This window comes from Sinocyclocheilus rhinocerous, unplaced genomic scaffold, assembly GCF_001515625.1.
Source record: "Sinocyclocheilus rhinocerous isolate Xijiao unplaced genomic scaffold, SAMN03320098_v1.1 scaffold3864, whole genome shotgun sequence".
NCBI lineage: Eukaryota > Metazoa > Chordata > Actinopteri > Cypriniformes > Cyprinidae > Sinocyclocheilus > Sinocyclocheilus rhinocerous.
In genome coordinates, this window is record NW_015656594.1 from 284,681 (window position 1) to 306,624 (window position 21,944).

The 21,944-nt window shown below is 36.8% G+C and overlaps 1 protein-coding gene across 3 annotated transcripts; it reads right to left on the minus strand.

Moving 5' to 3' along the window:
* Window positions 1–1,972: 1,972 nt before the first annotated feature.
* On the minus strand, window positions 1,973–17,423 carry LOC107720323 (neurexophilin-2-like). 3 transcript variants are annotated; one of them, XM_016528004.1, is made up of 4 exons: window positions 17,120–17,140; window positions 16,938–17,060; window positions 16,695–16,837; window positions 1,973–3,003 (listed from the first exon to the last, which is right to left on the minus strand). In XM_016528004.1, the coding sequence occupies exons 3-4, from the start codon at window positions 16,737–16,739 to the stop codon at window positions 2,245–2,247; spliced, it is 804 nt and encodes a 267-aa protein (XP_016383490.1). In that variant the 5' UTR covers window positions 16,740–16,837; window positions 16,938–17,060; window positions 17,120–17,140; the 3' UTR covers window positions 1,973–2,244. The 3 variants fall into 3 exon arrangements, with proteins under 3 accessions (XP_016383490.1, XP_016383489.1, XP_016383491.1); XM_016528003.1 differs by having other exon boundaries at window positions 16,938–17,423; XM_016528005.1 differs by lacking the exons at window positions 16,695–16,837; window positions 16,938–17,060; window positions 17,120–17,140 and adding an exon at window positions 3,328–3,339.
* Window positions 17,424–21,944: the final 4,521 nt, after the last annotated feature.

Sequence of the window (21,944 nt, forward strand, 5' to 3'; positions counted from 1 at the left end):
ATCGGCGTGCAGGGGAGACCTGCACGAACCGCAGTAATGGCGTGGCATTTGCAACAACGCCAAGCTCTTTTAGTAGCTCTTTTAGTATTGCCGGATGGCGGCAGGGGAAATGGACCGGAACTGCTGTGTCGCTGAAGTGGCGGAGAAGCAGGTCAGCCGTGCTGAGAGGTCCCAATTCCAGCTGCGAAGGCGTGTCAACGGTGAGCGGCTTCAGATCAGTGTAGAGACGTAAAGTCATCGCTGAAGGAGAAGAAATCTGAGAATCCTGTGGCAAACGCCCGCTTATATAGCCAGATGCCCCACCCATTCTGGTGGGCTTTGGCAGGCTTTGGCGGGCTTCGTCGCCATAGGCTCCCGCCGCCCTGGCGCCCAGCCATTGGTTCGTTTTTAATACACTGCACGAACCAATGGCCGTGCAGTTTCAATGCTTGTATGAAAAAAGGCTTCAGTTCAGGAGAAAAAAGGCTTTTTCCCATATGCGTCTAGCAAGACGCAGTACGAGTGTAGTATCGAAAGGGAACTTCTTTTTTAGGGAAATATTTAAGTATAAATAATATGTGCAATGATTTAAAAAAGACAAGAAATTATTCACACTGTAAAAAAAGATTTTTATAAGACTTTTACAAGACTATTTCTGTCTTTTTACTTAAAAATTATTTAATTTAATGTGTTACTTGCAATTTCTTTGTGAAATTTACTAGTCATTTCTGAGTGAAAATTGTTTCATAGCAAATCAGTGCAAATGTGTACCATAGAGGGTTAATAAAAGAAAGCTGGAAGCTCTCAGGTATTTTCTTTGAGGGATTTTTTCTTTTCTTTTGTACTTTACAGATATTGAAGACAAACATAAAGCATACAATTTGCTGAAAATAAAGCCTTGACAAGCTAGATGACTCAGCTCTATATCTACTTGATATAACTGTCAAACACCAAAAGTAATACAATTGTTTATGCTGGATTGATAGATTAAAGAAACAAATTCATCCTTAAAAGGCAAAATACACATGGTTTTATAGTCACATTTATACACTATTCACAAAATTGCACATGGGATTATAAACTAAATACAATTATAAACAGCTATCTTTGTATCGACATGTTCTTGATGCTAATGTTCGTGTGGCAAGACAATTAGAGTATCAGTACAATTAATTATCAATCTGATTCTTCACTTCGAGCAGAACTGCAATCCAGATCAGTCGCCCTTGATATGGAAAAAATGAAATAAATGGTCATAATCTGTTTGGCACACACACACACACATATGGAACCTGAGAATTCCAGTTCTGATGATCAGACTATGGCATTTCAACTGGTTCATTGTGACACACTGACATTTAAACTATAATGTGCAAACAAAAATGATTCTTTCAAATGTTCTCCATATACTGTTTTAAATGATGAAAGACTAAATACAAGGTAGACTCGCATATTGTATTAAATTACCCTCATGTACGTTTGCATAAATGCATAAATTTACTCCTTACACATTTTCACTTTTCCAGGAACAGAGGACATGAAAGAGTTTGATTCCAGTACAAAGTCACTGGCATGAATAGATGTTTGCTACATGACTGACATGCTAAATTTCAGTTTTTGGCTCCAGGCCCCTCTGTCATGGTTTGTAAGTGAAATTTCCCACTATAATTAATGTTAATTAGAGCCTGGAAATGTGGATCTCTGTGGCGAGACCATGACAAAGGGTTGTTAACCGGCTGCCAGATTCACTAAATCCACCTGTCCAATGAATTATGCTCTCGTGAGACGTTGCAAATTACTCTTTGAAATTATACACAAATCTCAATTCACACATAGATCTTTTGTGAAATGCTAAATAAATAAGAGTAATTTGTATGTAATGTCTTTGCTGAATGATTTAACCCGTTCGCACTTATCTTGACAAATGCATAAATGCTTCACACAATTTAGTGCTGAACAAGAGGCCACATTGCTCAATAAAACAAACACACACATAAACCTCACAATAAAAAGGTGTTTCATGTGCAATCTATCCTCAGTAGGTCTGTGATTTATTAACATGAGAAGTAGCGAAAGATGATGTGTTTTCTGAAAAAAAATTCCCAATGGAACTCAAACCGTGGGATGGATGTGGGACGTTTAAAGCCAAAAGCCAGTAGTGTAGCCTAATGTGAAACATCTGGATTTATTGTAATTGTTTCTAAATCAAATGAAACATGCTGAAAATAAGGTTGACCGTTCTCACTGTCTAGGATGGACTGGATCTTAACCCATGGATGCGTACGGCGTTTCACTGTGATAGTTGTAATCTGGGCAGATTTTCTGCACCAGTTTATAGTCAGTGCTGTAGAAGGCAATGTAGATGCATATGACTTTGAAGGGCTTCGAGCAGAGCCAGGACACATGGCTCTGGGTGGATTCTTGGTAACACGTGTTGGACGGGTCATAGCTGCAGTGTGAAGTTTTTTTGCTGCGGTCTGTTTTCTGGTACTCGATACGACAGTTGAAAGATTTCGAGTCTTTCGTCTCCAGGGTGGACTGCTGGGCGATCTCAAACTCCACCACCTTGGAAGGCGGCACCAGGCTTACGGAGACGTTCCCCAGGCCCGTGGAGTTGTGGCGGAAATAAACACTGAACGTGCCGTTGCCGTGGTCCACTATCTTGCCTGTAATGAGGAGATTTAGTTTCACAGTTTTGATGTTGGAGTTGAAGTCACCCCAGCCGAACATTTTTTTAAACTTGCCCGTTTTCACGATTGGTCTGCGTTTAGTCCTGCTCTGCGCCTCTCTGACATCTGTCTGGTTAGATAACCAGTCCCAAGAGTCCTCGATGTTTTCCAAATATGTAATTTCCCTCCTGTTGCTCTTGAACCCAGGGGATCCGCGGGCGAAAAGGCGCAGGGGGTTGAGAACGCGGGGGCTGCCGCTTTTGGGGGAGGGGTGCTCCTCGTTTTCAACCTCCCCCCAGTCCACAAGACCCACCTCTGGAATATGGACTCTTCTGCATGTGACCTTCCAACAACACTGAAAATCACAAACACACAAACATGAGAATCCATAATACTACAGTATATTCAACATATGTAACATCTATAACCTACTTATCTAAAATTATGATCTTTATTATACAACCGTAAAGTGCAATAGTGCGTGCCCACTTTCCTTGGCCTTGGTTCCAGAATTATTTTGTCCATATATTTTTACCATAGAGGTTTTTTAAAAAAAATCATTGTTTAAGAAGGTTATAAGCCATTAACTAAACCATCCAGCTATGAGGTGAATGTTTACTGGAAAATATGCATATTAGGAATAGAAATATTGTAATAAATTCTGTAATTAATTACTCACCCTCATGTTGTTCCAAACCTGTAAGACCTTCGTTCATTTTCGGAACACGAATTAACATATTTTTGATGAAATCCGAGAGCTTTCTGACCCTGCATAGACAACAACGCAACTGACACGTTCAAGGCCCAGAAATATAGTAAGGACATTGTTAAAATAGTCCATGTGACATCAGTCGTTCAACCATAATGTTATGAAGCTACACGAATACTTTTTGTGTGCAAAGAAAACTAAAATAAAGACTTTATTCAACAATTTCTTCTCTTCCGTGTCAGTCTTTGCTGTGCGATCAGGAGAGTACTACAACGCATATGTGTGGTGCTGCTGACGCAAGAGCCGGCGTTCTGATGTAGAACGTCTATCTCTCTCAGTTCATCATCTGTATATTCTGGTTCAAATAAGTAAGGCTGGACAAAAAATTGCAAGTCATCCACAAATCTTCAGACATGTTTATGAAGCATGCGTCTTCTTCCGCTTGTAAACAAGGTGCAGCTCATCCGGGTTCTAAGTCAGAACGCCGGCTCCTGCGTCAGCAACACCACATGCATGCGCCGTGGTACTCTCCTGATCGCGCAGCGAAGACTGACACGGAAGAGAAGAAATTGTTGAATATAGTAGATATTTTTGTTTTCTTTGCACACAAAAAGTATTCTCGTAGTTTCATAACATTACGAAAATGTTTCATAACATTACAAAAATATCTTAATTTTTTTTGTTACAAAGATTAACGAAGGTCTTATGGGTTTGGAACGACACGAGAGTGAGTAATTAATGACAGAATTTTCATTTTTGGATGAACTATCCCTTTAAGTATGTTGATAGCATAGGGAAACAGACTCTACTGTACATCATTCGCAGTGTTTGATGGGAGTCGGTGGACACTAAACCGTTCTTTTGCCATTATTTAATTGACACGATTCTCTGGTGGAAATTTCTTTATAGAATTCCACTGTTAAACAAAATTAAATAATAAAGACTGATGGCTTCAACAAAAGGCATATGTCAGCAATCAACAACCTTGTAGCTCACAGTAGGTATGTCTATAAAAATGTATAAGTTATCATTTAAAATCAATTCCCCTGCTGAGAAAATTAATAGGATTTTTTCTACAGGAACTCTACGCTTGCACTTGTTAGTCTGTTTGTGTGTTCCAGACCACTGTTGCAACCGCAGCTTCAAAAACAAGCCCAATATTGTTTGATTATTTATTATCATCAATATTATTTATCAATTATTTATTACCAATAAATGAGCCTGCAACATATTGAAACTGAAACCACCCTTTTATTTGGAAAGCAAAAACAGAAGTTATTTTACAAAAATCAGCAAACTGTAACAAAGCAGGAGGTGTGTGCTATCCACTCATCTCTAATCACCCGTGAGCAGAATAGGTTTGGAGAGATGGAAAAGGAGAAAAAGACAAGAGCTTTAAGGGGGAGCTGTAATATAGTCAAATATTTATAGCCTACTAAAATATGTTAGAACCATCTGTTAGTTTTAGGCCTACTTGTTTTTATTATAGCCCGTGATAATTAATACAATTACAAAAACATTGTAAACATTAAAAATTTACATTGTCAACCCAATCCTCTATTATGTCTACTACTATCATGCTTGGATTACAGCATCACCAATGAGGGGGAGGAGGGGGTGGAATGTTTGACGAATTACAGCACTTATATTATTGCACTGATTGGCTACTGTGAGCAGACAGAGTGTCAGTCAATGCACTGGAGAATACGGCGAACATGAATGTAAAGAAACAAAGTTCAAAAGATTTGTTCAAAACACTGATTCGTTCAGTAATGAATCAAGTGGCTGTCTATGTGAGTGAGTCACTGAATCATCCACGACTCCTTCAAAAACACTGATTCATTCAGGACCAAAACACCACTGTGTGTTGCTCAGAGACGCAGCAGTTGACTTTGCTCCCACAGTTATTCTCTCTGGTGGAGGTAAAATAGACCCACAGCTGGGTCACAGCTGTCAATATTGTGTCTAAAATGTAAGTTACTCAATATTACCTTCATGATTTTCTCTTCAAGTGTTTTATAAAAGCATTATCACAGCAATACTGTTGGTATGAATATTAGCACAGCTGTTATCTTTGCTCAAATCATAGCTATAATTTAGGTTGCAGTATAAAGAGGAATGATGTTAATCTTAAAAATCTTTAAATTTTTAAACAAAACTAACAAATCATGAATAGTTCTATGTGATGACGGTAATATATGTGTACCTTTAGTGTTTAAAAAACATCCAAATGATCTGCAAAGGGTAAACATGAAATTATTTCTGCAGTACACTGCAGTGCTGATCCTATGTGCCAAATAACCTTTTTGCTCCAGGATTGAGTTCTGGTCCACTTAAGATAAAGTCTTAATAATTTGTAGAAATAAGCCAAACTAGTTTTGCTGGTAATTAGCGCAGGCTGCCATCCTGAGGCACGGCTGAGAGGATCATTTGCTGAAGCAGATGTGAAAGTAGGGCTGTTTGAAATCGCACAGACGAGCAACCCTGTATTTTCTCTATAATTACTAATTTTGCTGTAAGCTTAACAGCAGCATATGATAACTCAGTCAGGAAAGGACTACATTCATGAAGACATTTCCATCTAAAATGGTCCAGAGCATATCAGTATTTCAGAGGCTGTGCTTCATCAAATATGGTTAAAAATCATATGTAAACAAAATAACATTTTTGTTTATCTGTGTAAACTTTAAAATGGGTGTAAAATGTTGTTGTCAAATAACGCAACAGCTTGAGAACATCATGCACAACATTATAAATGATGCAAACAGCCAGTAATAGCCCAGTAATTTGAAAGTTCCCTGTATAATATGAAATCAATCTGTCTCCCATGGATTGGGGAGTCTGTTCACATATCATTCTTCACAAAACTTAATTAAGACAACACCTCCACGTAAAAACAGAGAGTGAAAGAATGCAGTGTAAATTTCCATGATGAATTTCTGGGCTGCAGTTGAAACTTTCCAGCATCTTCGGAAAGTCCACTGAACAAAGATTGAAGATAACCCTCAATGGAAATGAGAAAAAAAGAGATTTTTGTATTTGATTAAACATTTATTCACTTTTGAGTCCCCCTGGTCTTGTACGATGTTTGGTAAACTAGAGCGCTCATATCTCTGTTCTCGCTCTTGGATGCGAGTCGCTCCATTTTTCATTTTGCAGGACTCGATGACTTGACAAGGGAAGATGAATACCATTCACATTTAGAGAAATTGTGGTGAGAGACACCTTCAGGTGAAGCAGGAAGGAGATGATAATGCTAATGTGGAAGCAGTTAAAGGATGATGAACAACTGGGGAAATTGCTGTGACAAGTAGAGGGATCACAGGCAAAATAAAACGCTTTACTGCCTTGCGAGGAAAACTTAAAAGGTTGTGCTGACAATCGGTCCCAATCCTTTCCCTCTCTACCTCACTCATGTGCTCTCTCTCTCCTACACGTAGGGTGGCAGTAATTCTACACATAATATAATGTAATATGTTTGATGTCTAACTCAAGGTAAGGACTGAAGCTGTGACTTTGGTAGAGGTAAAGCATACAAGGTTTGCTAAGGGGGAAATCTAAGGACTTTAATTAAGACTTTAACTAAACTTCAGTACTGTCCTGCAGGCTAGAGTCAGCGTAATAAACAGATATTTACCTTTCATTTTCTGCTTTCACAAACAGCAGTTGTATACAGTACTTCCTCTCAAGTTCACACAAGTGTCCTAACAGAATAACCACAGTTTATTACATTAATTATGATCTAGTAATATAGATACATTTTGTTGTTATTTTTAACTGTATGCAATAGTAATTTTAAACCTAAACTTTATGTGTTTGAGTGTGTGTGAATATATATATATATATATATATATAGACCCTTTTAGTGCCGGCATCATAATTACCTCACAGCATTAGCTGGAGGCAAAACAAAGGGATAACTGGAGGTGGCCAATACAAACCAGCACATAAGTCACACATATGTAGCCGACTCGCATAATTTGGCTACTTAAGGAGCTTAAAATGTCATCTTCTTGTGTTGTTGAGTGTCAAAATCGATGGAGTACAGGCTCCAATTAGAAATTTTATCGCATTCTTGCTGCCATTGCCAGACAAAAAACCGACGACAGCTGTGGTTAAAAGCAATAAAACGAGTGGACTGGACAGAAACGATCATCAAAAATGTTCGCATTTGCAGCGCGCACTTCATATCAGTTCAGGTTAAATAAACTATTGTCTTTTTGTTGGTATGGATTATGGTTTGGTTACAAGTTTAAAGATTTCTCATGCATGCCCACCTAATCAGAAATTGGGGAACAAGTTAACTAACGACCAGCGGATAAACAAAGGAAACCGTTTGTCGTCTCGCTTTCTACAATTGCCATAAGTGCAATTGTAGAGAGAGGGAACAGTGAAGGCTCATGTTATGTGTTCAAGTAGTTGCATTTGCTTACAATTGCCACTGTTAGTACATATTTATAGGCATCTAAAGATTTATATGCCCTCAGTTTCTATTTACTATACGCACTCGGTTTCTCTCTCTGGTAGGTGTGTCAGGCCACTGCTGTCAGATTGTCCATCCATTGAGTGAGTGTGTACGAGTCGGCCAATCTGGTTCCTTCCGTTAAGTTAACATTTTCAAATAATAATCACAATCCCAGACAGTGAGTGAGACAGGATACCGGACAGTGAGACATAACATATTAAGATAAAATAGCATTTTCTCCTGTCATTTTTAAAAAACAAGCAAACAAAACCTGCTAGCTAGCGTTAGTGAAGCAGTCAGGGGAAACTTTCTGCCTCCACCTAAGCTCCACCCATAAAAAACGTCACAATGTTTACTAACTGAAAAGGGGGCTCTATATTATTTGATAAAAAATCTGATTAATTCAAAAATATATTGCGAATAATCACATATGAAATATCAGATGAAATATCAGCCTTCAAATAGTCCCCCTACAGTCCACAGCAATAGATTTTACAATCAAGTTTGTATCCATATAGTTTAACCAATCTATAATATAAAAATATACATACGGTACACGTGTGTGTTTGTGTGTGTGTGTGTGTGTGTGTGTGTGTACAAGTTTATCTGGTTTATGAGGACACAATTGTGTATAACATAGTATTACGACATGAACATGGTTTATGAGGACACTTCCTGTGTCCTTGTAAAAGACAAATGGCTTTTTTTTTTTACTAAACTTACGAAAGTTTTGTGCGAGGGGTAGGGTTAAGGGCTAGAAAATACAGTTTGTACAGTATAAAAACCATTACGCCTATGGAGAGTCCCCGTAATTTTTTAACGTTTCTTAAAAGTATCTTATATTGTTGTATCATGTCTGTAATTTGATAATGTATTGTACAATGTGTCAGTCACCTACACCTAAAACTAGCCTAGTGGCAGCGTCATAATATGACATCCACAAAGTGAGAAAAGAATCAGTCTAGACGTTCATCTGTAATGAGCATTATGGAGCAAGCTGTCTGCCAGTCCCTGGGGTGGACATATCTTTTACGGCTTGACATAAAGGTAATTGCTGTGGTGACCAGAACTAGCCCTCTAGAATATTATTAAGAAGTCAGGGACATCTCAGTGGCGGATCATGGATGAGGATGCTGTTAAAATGCATTTGATTCGTCTGGCAGTAGCACACCTCTGATGGCTGTGATGGCTCTCCAGCCCCGGGGCATGAATATGTTTGGATGTCAGACCTGCACCTTTTTGTCATTTTCCATCCATTTCTCTTTCTTTTGCTGTCTCCCTATTTCTCAGCCCCAGAGACTGTTTGTTCAGAATAGTAATGCAGCTGTGATTTGTGCCTTATATTGAGAAATGTATTCCTTGAATTTTATATTCTGCCTTTGTTTAAAGTGATAGTTCACCCCAAAGTGAAAATTATGGCATTATTTAAGGCTGAAATACATTGCTTTTTTTCTGACATTTGCCCAGATTTTTGCTTGGATTTGCAGTCTAGATGAGTCAACACTAGTTGCCGCAAGTCAGAGCTAGTCTGCAGATACTGGGCAGTCAGAGTTGATAGATTTAACAGAAAATCAGATTTTTAGAACACATTATTTTCAATGAGGCACACATTTCTGTACAAGTTGATTGTGTTCGGGGACAATTTGAAAGTCAGGTAGTGTGTAATCTTCATTTGTTTAGTGTATGATGCCCAGTTTTTCTCTGTAACCAGTTTCAAAATCAGGAAGTGTATGATGCGTAGTGTTCTAAAATCTGTTCCGATTTTAAAAGACCTGTAGTGCATTCCAGGTTTTGTTCACCCTCATGTCATTCCATTCCACCTGTATGATGTTTTTTTTAATGGATAATTTTTTGAAGAATTGTTTACAGTAAACTCAAAGTGACCATGGCTGTTAAGTTCCAAAAAGGACAAAAAACACCAGAAAGCACAATAAACATTAAGACTTATGCATGATATTTCATGTTTTCTGTGTAGTCACATAATAGTTTTGTATGAGAAACAGAAGTTTACTGTAAGTCATTAAGCTCAAATCGAAGCCGTGTTTGTGTCAAGAACTCAGAATTGTTGCCATTTTAAATCTAGATGCAAACAGATTTCAGTCTTTTCCTTGCACTAAAGTATGTTCCTTGCTGAATGACTTCAGAAGTGGAATATGGTTATTCATTCATTCCTTAGGGCCTGAGCACCAATGGTGTTTATTATTCATTATTATTATTATTATTATTATTGTTGTTGTTGTTGTATATTTATGTTTGCCTGTCCTCTTGGGGGGCTTGAAAGACACCACTATAAGAGCTATGAAAAGATTCTTCAAACATATACTGTATATGTGTTTCACAAAAAAATAACAGCATACAGGTTTGGTACGACTCACAGGTCAGTAGGACAAAATATTAATTTTTGGGTGAATTATTCCTTTAAGCTATTATTGTTTTAATACACCATTCGAGTAGGATAACATTTTTATTTTATTTCATTTTATTTATAGGCTTTTTGTCTTTACTGTATGCCAATGAAGAGTAGTACACTGTACACCTTAGTACACTGACATTAAATACACAGCACACAATATCCAGGCCAAATTGTCTATTGCACTACACACATAAAAGAGCATTTGTTTTAGACAAGTCACCTATAATTCAACCAAACTGCAGTTTCTTGTTAACCAGTACTGAGCATGGCAGCAGCTGCCTCTCCATTACACCTGTCCAGCCCACTGTTCTTCCCCAAAGTCTCTGTCATTTTATTCCTATCTTTGTCTCTCACTCTCTTCGTTTCCCCCACTGTTTCTCATGTGTGGTGTTACATGGCATTTCATTTGTAATGATTCACACAAAGAGCAGTTTCAAGAGAAAGCCCCAAAGGCCTGGAGGAGGCAGGTGGGGGCCTGAGTCTACACACGGCCGCAGAATAGATTGCTACCCTGATGGGTGAAACAGTTGCACACCCGAAACACATCACTCTTAATCAAGAGCCGGGCTGCTAACAAATGGCAGGTGTTCAGTGGAGAGGATCAAAGAGAGAAATCTTAACCCTCAGCCGGGTCTGATCGCTGTAGCACTGTACGCTGTGCTGCATGTCTAATGCCATATAATCCCCCCTGTCATTAGCACCTGACCCTTACAGCGCCAAGTGCTCATGCATGGCTGCCTCAGTCACCGGACCCTTAAATCATCCAGTCAGAACTGTAGCCAATCAGAGGTACGGTCGCTTTCAATGACTTGCAATTAAAGTGATACGAGGCCAATGAAATGCATGCTTGCACATTTGTATGTTCTATTCTAATTCTAATTCTGAACATTTCAAAACTCATGCTCTTTAAAAAGATGAAGTAAAAAAAGAAGGATTAGAAGACCCACACATGTGCCAGCTGTATTTCAGTACTTTCCCTTTCTCTGCTTAATTTCTCTGGTAAGAGGGTCATGTTGCGGTTATGCATCATAAATCTATAACTAAAAAGTATCTCATAAATGTGTATATTTAATCTTTTTATTAACAGCAACTAAGTGCTGTAAAGCAGAGGTTCACAACCAGGGGTCCAGGGTCCACTAGGGGGCCTCATCATACTCCCAAACTATCTTCAATATGATTTAAATTATGACATAACAAGTATTAAAATAAGCTAAAAAAAAAAAAAAAAAGAAAAAGATATTTTTTTAAATTCACCCCCTAAACAACTTTTTCTTTAAAGAACCAGGGTTCCTATGGTCTTATACTTGCATACTGTATGAGGTAGCCTAATTTTACAAAAAATTCTAGACTTGAAAAAGTCAATAAATTAAAGAAAATATATTTTTTTCCAGTTAAGCCAAGCTCTAAAATATTTTATTAGCTAGAAATTGTATGTAAAATATATACATACGTGTGTGTGTGTGTATATATATATATATATACATAAATTATACTTAATCCTTCTCCAGTAAATCACAAACAACTAGAAAAGTCACGTATAATTAACTGGTTAAAACTGGGTTCCCTGAAGAATATTCTGCTCTTGAAACTTCTGTAATTATGAAATTAAATGTAATTTAAATTTAGAAAATTATGTTTATCTACTTTATGGACACTCCTAGTTTCTGTAAATAAATAAATAAAGTTTTAAAAACAAAAGCTTTGTCATTACAGCAGATGTAGGAGATAGGGCTGTCCATCGCTTAAAATATTTAGTGGTTAATCTAAATTTTTATTTATTTATTTTTATGTAGCTAACATTATCCCATGGAGTTCCTTCTTAAAGATTAACTTAAAATGCCCATACTACCTCTAATAAAAATCTCAGCCCTTTTAATGTAAAAAGCAGCCTGTTTTTTTGTCAGTGCTCTCTGCATGTCAATCATATTTAATTATTATTATAGGACAATTAACAGGAAATTAACTAATTATTAATCAATTATTAATTATTAACCAATTATTTTTCATCTTTGGTGTCTGCTGACATCAGATTTTGTGTGAAGCATTTTTGGTATGCGGTTGACATTAACAATGAAATGAAAAAGTTACAATGACAAATTAAATAAATGCATTAACAGCTTTAAACATTTAATTAATTCCATGTATTAACATGCTCTAAATAGAAGTCAACAACTGTGGGATCAAGCTGCTGAAAAATACGTGAAAAAGCATCAAGGACCAATATAATGGAGTCAAACGAGGTGCTACTGCATTGCATAATACTGTACATCATAATCTGTTAACAAGACCAGGACTGTTAGATGAGGAGTGATTTTTGTTCTTTTCCCCTTTAATACCTGTCGGTTCTTTGTTCCACACTCTGCTGGTGTAACTATCGTCCATCAACACCTCTACAATCCCATTATACCCATCTGTCTGATCTTTGTTCCTAAAAAATGTATTTGACATTTCCTCAGCAAGAATAACAGCTATGATCACAAGTTTCACATGCAAAAACAGCACTGGAGAGAAACTTCTTGATTGGAAGCACTTCTGATGTTCCGTTTGCAACGGTACTTTGTTCACCTTCTTAATTTCCCTCTTTGCTTTGGATGAAGATCATACAAATATAAATAGTGAGAAGCGCTCGTGTGAAGTATATGTAGCCAGCCCTTCCTATCGGTCAGCGCAGTGTTAGAACTGACAGTACAGATGTCTTTGTTCTTTGATTAGGATGAATCCTAACGGTTTTTAGACATACCAGTCTCTTTTGAAGACAATGAAGCAGCAGCAAAAAAAATAAGTATTTTTTGGTTTCTCATAGAGATGATAGATTCTTCATTGAAGAACACTGACATCACCTCATCAAAGTGACAGAATAAGAGATGGAGGGATGAATAAAAAAATGCAGGTGAAGAAAATATGATGGTCATGGTGAAATAGCTGAAAGTTTAAATAGAGAATAGAAAAATGTTTTAATCTTATGACATTAACAAATACTAAATAAAAGTATAGTTCACCAAAAACATTCTAATTCTGTCCTCATTTACTCACCTTAATGTTGTTCCAAACCTGTATTACTTTATTTCTTTGTAACACAGTATTTAGAAATATGTCTCAGGTGTAGTTATTTTTTTCTCACTGTGAAAGCTAAATACTGTCTTTTGCATTCTGCAAAAGAAAGAAAGTCACACAGGTTTGGAATGACATTAAGGTGAGTAAATGATTGCAAAAATTTTATATTAGGGTATTATACTATACCTTTAAGTATGTTTCTGTGTCTGAAGTTGTTATTAATACTGACAGAGTGTAACAAAGATGTCTAAACAAAGAAATTAGTGAAGTAAATAAATGACCACAGGTTGTGGGTATATGACCATACTAATAAATAACACACAAACACATGCCAACCCTTGACGTACACACCGGGTCACAGAGATGCTTCACAACACATCTATCATAAAGCCTGAAATATACAGGCCTGTCCTTCAGCTCTGGAACACTCCGAAAACACAGTTTCCAGCCCATAAGTGGAAAAGCATTGATTTTATATCTCAGGTAATGGATGACACTGACATTACAACCATGACAAAAATAAAAGTCAGAACTTCAACAAATGACATTAACATAAACTGTCTGCAGTGTGAGACACACATTTAGGATTGAATTTTCAAATATTAAACCTTTCAGAGAAACTGAAAAGTGACTAATGACCCAAAATAACAACTTAAGATTTTTTGTACTTCATTTTAATTTTTAGTTTCCTAAAGTAATAAATGAATACCAATTTATGGAAATCTATTTAAAAAAAAATAAGCCAAAAATTGCACTGCATGCTAATTCATAGAGTCTTAGTCTTTTTTCATTTAAATGATTGGAGTAGTGAGAAATCCAAAAACACTGACTTTGGTCGTCATGTTTCCCTATATCAGAATGTTCTGTTTTGGTAATCTAATTGAATCCCACATGTCTGTCATGTCTATTTATTCACAATAAACATGTCTAGAAAAAAAAAGTAGATAATTTATAAAAACAACAACAAAGCAAACAAAAAATGATGGTAATGTAAATGCCACCTGATCTTGAATGTGACGTTCATTTCCTGTTTTTTTTCCACATGAAATTAGCAAAAATGAGAAACCACACACTACCCAACATCACTGCTTATAGTGGTAAATGTCACAGATAACATTGTTTATGAGGGATTACTGAGGCAGGCTTCTGGAAAGCAACAATGACCCCAATACAGACACAGATACACATCACTGGCGTATAAGCCCAGCACTGATAATGCCAATCTAGAGCGAAACACTCATATTTACAGACGTACTCGCTGAAACCCTCATGTAATCTCTCTTGCAGGAATTTCTGGGTTACTGGACCTACAAACACATTTCACGATTCCATTCTGGCACTCCTTTTTCCTCTCATTTGGTGTCCTCAGCCCAATTCTGAGAGCCTGATGTACGTTCTCCCCTCACATGGCAAATCCAGCGAGGGCTTGATGTGAAGACTCGGGCTGCAGCAGGTTCTGAAGAATATAAACAGCGTTTTTATTGTCCAGAGGGACGGGTGTGTGAAAGAGACGAGGGCCTTATCACAGCCCAGCAGCTCTGTAATTCGCCTCCGTGATACAGCACCAGAGCGGAGAACCTTACACGGCTGGCACAATCCAAAGACGGATTAGTTTTTCTGACATAAGCTTCCTGAAAAACTAATCAATCAGGCCATGCGGCATTATCAGAGGCATAAGATTAAAGGGTGGCTCCTAATCCGAGCACTGTAAATTTTTAGCAAATTCTCCACCACTAGTTTTTCTCCCGTAAATAAATAATGAAATCAAAGCTAATTGCTCACAAAGACAGCGGGAGAGCTGGACGACCTCGCGATAGGGAATTCACTGCGAATCATTATTCTGGCTTTAAATTTGCTCTCCATAAACCATTTAAGTCTGCATATTCAAACGTGCCCTCTGAGTAAAGATTTCGGCTGAGGCACAGTTTCCGATGAAATAACCATGAGGACTTATCTATATAAAAAGAACAAAACACCTGTGTGATGCTGGAGTCAGTTGTATGGACATTACACACCACCTTCCTCAATCATCTTCTTTCAAACAACAAAGCGGCGCTCTGTAAAAACTTGAGCAGAGATTGATGGCTGCTATGCTTCTTATGCATGAACAAGAGCAAAGCACAACAACGGGCAACAGAGGAAGTGTTAAAGAAAGCGGCGCTCTGGCAGCAAAGGCCAAATGTGCCAAACTTCAGCCATGCAGACAACAGTCATAATGTGTCTGAACAGATAGAGTCGTGGGGTTGTGCTCAAGTGGATTTAGTGCTGATCATATTGTTCTCTGTCCTGCTCTCAGAGGTTGACTGCAGCAGATGTCATGGAATGAATAGTTACTAGTGTGAAGTCTCTGACCCTCTTATCTGTCTCCAGGGAGCAGCACAGATGCTGGGCTACTTCTCCAGTATTTGAATCACTGTGTGTGTTAGAGAGAGAGAGAGAGAGAGAGACTGTAGGGACTCTAATCCATCGGGACCCTGCCTTTGGAGGATTGTACAAAAGTGGATATACTCATAGACAGAAGCCATTCCCACAGGTACTGTTTCTCAAGAGTGCAAGGGACAGCCAAATCTTAAAAATAATTATTAACTGAAAATTATGCTTGTATGCAGTTGTGTGACACTGGTGATTTTTAAGTGATTTAGAAATTTTCTGTATTACTTGTCAGAGTAATATGACTTGCCTTCTAATCACAATCTACTTGTTACTAAAATAAGACATGGCAAAAAAATTAACTATGAATAATGCAGATCTTTGATTTGTCTCCATAGATAAAAAATATTTAATACATATATACGCAGTTGAAGTGATTTATAAACTACCTGTAATATTACACTTATTTTGTTTTATCTATAAAAATCTATTAAAAAATAATTCTTCCAATATTTGACCTTTTTTTTTCAGTAACCAAAAAAAAAAAAAAAAATGGTGTGGTCCTAAATTCAACATTCCTAAATTTGTAAAGTTGATGCATTTAAAATTAAATCCTTGCTTCAATTAGTTTCCATATAGTCGATATTCAACATGCTATTACACATTTAAATACAATTTAGGTATATCACCTCAGCTGAAACAAATCCTTTTGAAGTCATTAAAAGTATGCTGTTAATTCCAGTATCTGAATTTGAATGCGACAGTATGCATGAGAAATACAAAGTTGATAAATGTGTCTTTCTGCTTTCTACCAGGAAAAGCAAATAAAAATACATGTGAAATACTATTGCATGATTGACTTCCCCACCAGAATGATGCATATACTATTATTTTATTTGAATTTAGTATCCTAGTTTCACTAAAATAGAAGTATAGTGTTCTACACTAAATTTGCTTGACTGGTTTAAATTGTTTAAAGTTTGAACATAATTGCATGCAGTTTTTAAACATGAAAACGGAAAGGATGGTACTCACCTTGTGCAAACAGAAAAGGAGCAAAACAGCTGAAAGAATCTGCATCTTGACTACAGAAAATTGTCGTTGACTCTTAATTGAGGTTGGAGAAGCAAATATCCAGTTCACAGGGTTTACAAGAAGGTTCCATTGCTCTCAACTACCTGAATTAGAAAATGACACGACAATGAATGCGTTTATCAGAAGATTACTGTCTGAAGAGTTTAATGGCATCAGATTCCATAAAGCAAAGTGTTTGCTTACCCTTGGCAAAAGGTGTTGATCATGTTGAAAAGTGACGGTAACCAGCGGGGTTTATGACGGCACAGCTGGAGAGGGTCCCGGAGGCGTCAGTGATATTGATAAATGTGCTCGGGACAGGAAAGGCTGCTTTTAAAATAGGTTTTTTATTGGAAAGTAGTGTCCGAGTGACTGACGGAATCGACGGAACGCGCCGAGTCCGATCAGTGCGAAGGTGTGAAGCCTCGCAGCATTTTGCGTGATTGATGCGACTCCTCGCTCGCTCGCGCACAGTCCGCCGTGTCTTCTTGTTTATGGCAGTTCTGATTAAAGTTTTATACAGCCCCAAAGTAGAGTCGATCTTTTACCAAAAGCTCAATATTTTAGTTTGTTCGTCTGTAGTTTGATTTGTGAGTGTGTTTGTGTGTGGAGATGTGAATCCCTCTTTGAAGTGCTCTTCAGAATTAGCGCCTGCGAGGGACTCTCAACTGAGAGACGTCAACTGATTAACCCATTGTGGACACGTGTCTGGTTTTTTCTGGTCTTTATCAGAGAAGAGGGTTTCTTAAAGTAAGAATAACATAATGACAGCATCACTTGTGTATTCGCGTATAAATTAGCCATGTTCATGTTTTTAAAGTTGATTGAAGATTCCGAAAGCGTTTTGATTTGAGGTGACGAGCAAGTGCATGGTGTCCTGTAGGAGTTAGATCAAACCGTTCAATCAGTGATTATAGCAAGTTTGTAGTCTTGTTTAATAGGTTTCTTATTTAATGAATAGCCTATGTTACTGAAGGCTGTATACGCTACAAGAAAGAGTCAGACTTGCTGATGCGTTTTACCCAAGGTGAAATATATAACTAGTGGAAAACGACAGTGAAACATTATACACCCACTCACAGTAAGATGAAAGTGTTGACATTGCAAAAATCGCAAGTGTGCAATGTCCTCTGACTGTGTCTGGAGTTATTTTGTAGTTAAACTGTGAGCCGTGCAACTTCAATGCTGTGAACGCAGTCCTACCGTTCACATGGATAAATGTGTCAGTAGCGCCATCACGTGTTTAAAATGCTACAGTGCTGTAATAGGCCTAATGTATCATTTTCAATTATATATCAACTGTTCTATCGATTAATTAATTAAAATATGTACTAAATTTAAAGAATGGGTGTTGTAGTATTTAAATGTCAAGGTATCTAACCTTGATAAGTGAAATAGAAATGGTTCCACATTCCTTTAGCCACTTAGTAGCCTATTCAAAAGTATAAATCAAACGCATTTTCTTAGCTTTTGACATTTGCAATCAAAGAGACTGGAGATGTTACCATCAGAGTAACCTTAAAATGTTGTAAAGCTACCTGTTTAGTTACTATTTTCTCAATATCCTGGCTATCTCAAGAACACAGATGATCGTTGAACTTAATATCCTCATATCATATCCTGTTACAAATGTACTTTTTCCTTCATTTGTGAAGCACACACTATTACACCTAGCCATTTTAGCTAACTGATAAAAGTTAACTACTGTTTTCAGATTAAAACAGTAAATAAATCAATAAATACACTGTCACAGCAGTAGGCGAACTGGACCAAACAGAAACTGACCTGAACAAATTAAATATGTAACAAATACATTAAACATATATAACCTGAGCGCTGCATTTATCTTATTTAGTAAGAAAGCCCCATAGTGTCCTTGCAAATATAAATAAATTATGTATGGGCAGCTTTACACACAGTAACAGTTGGCATGTAATCAGGAAAGGGATGAATCGCAAAACTTTGTAACCTTTTCATGTTGACTGAAAATATTTACAATACTTATTTTATATTTCTTTTCTTTTTTTTGGCAACATGCCAACTTTTGTCAGATAACCACATTGCAAAACATTTCAACCATTTTGGCTCTGTAGTGTAAGCGTGACATGCACATTCAAGGCACGTAGTTTGTAGGCAACAAGTGACTGATATGCTTTGAAAACTTGTCAAGCCAAGAGTGAGAGGTTTTAGGAGGTTTTGTCTTCTAGAGGTAACTGGAGTGGCTATATCAGCTCAGAGTTTACCTTCTGCTTTAAAGGGGTCTTTTGGTTACAGTCTCAATTAATAGTTATAAAAATCTATTGGGAAAAGGTGATATAAAAGTCTTAAGGTTTAACATTTTGCTTAGTGCATAAATCAAAGTAGCTGTGAAAGGTCCGCACCCACTGTAGAGTAAACACTAGGGTCTATCTCAGCATGATTCATCATGTCTGGCAACAAGAACAAAACTGTGCAGTTTTTTTAAAAGTATTTGGACACTTCTTTTTTTTTTAAAAAAGAGCAAAAATCTAGGGTTAGAGTGAGGCACTTACAAGGACATGAAAGGGGCTGTAAATATTAAAATATATAAATAAATATATATGCCTAATAAAATATAAAATATATCAATATATATCCATAACCATGTTAACATGATTTAAATGTGTTAACATTTACCTTTTCTGTCAAGTCATATATAATTTTATAACTTTACACCAAAAACCCTACAAAAACTTTAAAATTATGATTTTGCTGTTACATAAGATAATTATTAGTGTAAGTGTTTTTTTTAATATATATATATAGGATATATAGACCTATATATATAAAATAAAATGTAATCAAAATTGGTGCCTCACCATTATCTCAAAAATGAGTGGTTTCTAAAAAAAAACATCATTAAAAAAAAAGTTAATCTATATGGGCTTTATCTTTGAAAAAAAAAAAAGGAGCCACACCTTTGGTGTTTTCCAGTTTTCCCCACACTTCTCTTTAAACTAGTACAGCTGATAATTTTCTTAAGATCATCCAGTTTTATTTAATTTCACACGTCTGTGAATGAACAGAAAACAATAGTTCTAAAACATGATTGACTGTTTCAGGAATTTTATCACAAAACTCTACAAACCAGTTCTTCAGTTTCTGTGTACAGGGGCAAAGTATAGCCTGTCCCCTGTTCTGCTCAATAAAATATGTATCATTACCAGAAACACATTTCCCTTTTCTTACTGCAGATGTCATTGTAACAAATTTTCAGTCATACCATCCATTTTCATGATTTATTTTGCCAAATCTTTAATTAATTTCTTAGTTAACTACTATAATTATTTACAGTAATTCCTTTAGCCGTGTACATGCATACTTTAAAACTGATGCAGTTGCCTTGCAATTCCTATAGAGGATATTCTAAGTGCTGGGAACTGAACCATTCACGGTTTTGGATTGTTTATTGTATAACTTTGCCAGTCTTGCAATCATCATCACGATTTGCAAGATTAAAGGGATAGTTCACCTTCAGTTGATGGTCCCCATTGACTTGCATAGTGGTTTTTTTTCCATACTATGGAAGTCAATGGAGACCAGCAGCTGAAGGTGAACCATCCCTTTAACTGGTCAAAATTGCTTTTATATGTATAGTAGGTGATAGGCCAGTATCTGAAGGCAGGTTGTGTTTGACTTTTTATCTTCAAGCGTATATTCATTCTGTGGTCAAAAATAAATGGTTAAAAGTTTGCATTAATGAACTTTGATTTACACAGTGTTCTACAGAATTTAGTATTTATGTTTCAAATGAAAGAAAGCGCCTTGGTTTTTGGATAGGGGATGTTTAATAGGTTATAGATTGTTGATAAATATTTAACAGTGTTCTATTTCCATTTCTGGTAAAATGTAAGGTAAAATTGCAAATATACATTTTAACATGTGTCCCTGTCTTTTTTTTTTAAACCTAAATTACTCTACAAACACATCAATTATTTTGCATATCTTTAGGAAAAAGTCAAAAAGTCAACACATACACCTATTTGAATAAGAAGACCTTATGACATTTCATGTTTGCAATGAGTTTTGCATTTGACAAGAAGAAGAATTTATAAAAAGCATTTATCTTTATCTGTGCAAAGGTTACATAGCAATATGCTTTTTCTTTTTTTCCCCCACTTTCATCTATGACGTTAACCATATCCATTTATTCCTATGTCATTTTTTGCATGACAACATCTTTTTTAACTTTCACCCCAATTGGTTGCCTCACCGCCTTATATAGATAAAGTCCCACCCAGCTGCAGTGGTCTCCACCTGCACTGAACATAAACCATACTCATTGTGAGATATTGGAGTACTTTACTTTGCGCATTACCAGGTTGATTTTGCTGACCTCTTCTCCAGCTGGCAAAGGCCACAGTGAGAGATTTATATATAAATACAAACATATATATATATATATGTATATATACAACAGTTCATTCTGGTTCTCAAATCTGATTGGTTGAGAACCGTGAGATATTTTTGACAAGAAGAAGAATTTATAAAAAGCATTTATCTTTATCTGTGCAAAGGTTACATAGCAATATGCTTTTTCTTTTTTTCCCCCACTTTCATCTATGACGTTAACCATATCCATTTATTCATTTTTTGCATGACATAACATTTTTAACTTTCACCCCAATTGGTTGCCTCACCGCCTTATATAGATAAAGTCCAACCCAGCTGCAGTGGTCTCCACCTCCACTGAACATAAACCATACTCATTGTGAGATATTGGAGTACTTTACTTTGCGCATTACCAGGTTGATTTTGCTGACCTCTTCTCCAGCTGGCAAAGGCCACAGTGAGAGATTTATATATAAATATATGTGTATATATATATATATATATATACACACACCAGTGATAAAATGACTGGCCTGTGGTTGCATCTGAGTCTCTTCTTCTTGGGTTCAGCTCAAACTGGGAAACTGTTGGTTATACCATCAGATGGCAGTCACTGCCACAGGGAAGATGTTTGGCGTGTGTTGCTTGTTCAGCTGCACAGCGGGGAGGCGTTTCCTCATCTCAGCGTGCGGACTCATATTAAACCGGATGGGATGTCAGTCGTACCGATCGGTTGCCGCATTGTATAACCTCATTATTTCTCACTAATAAACTGACTGAAGCAGCACATGTCTTTGATACGAATGATACGAATGACGTATGTTTAACTGTCAACTTGAGCTTTGAATCCGTGGCGGAAGG

Coding starts and splice junctions, on each gene's coding strand:
- LOC107720323 (XM_016528003.1), bottom strand. CDS start 16,739: ATGCAGATTCTTTCAGCTGTTTTGCTCCTTTTCTGTTTGCACAAG. Junction 3,004..16,694: donor TCCTTTTCTGTTTGCACAAG/GTGAGTACCATC, acceptor TGTGATTTTCAG/TGTTGTTGGAAGGTCACATG.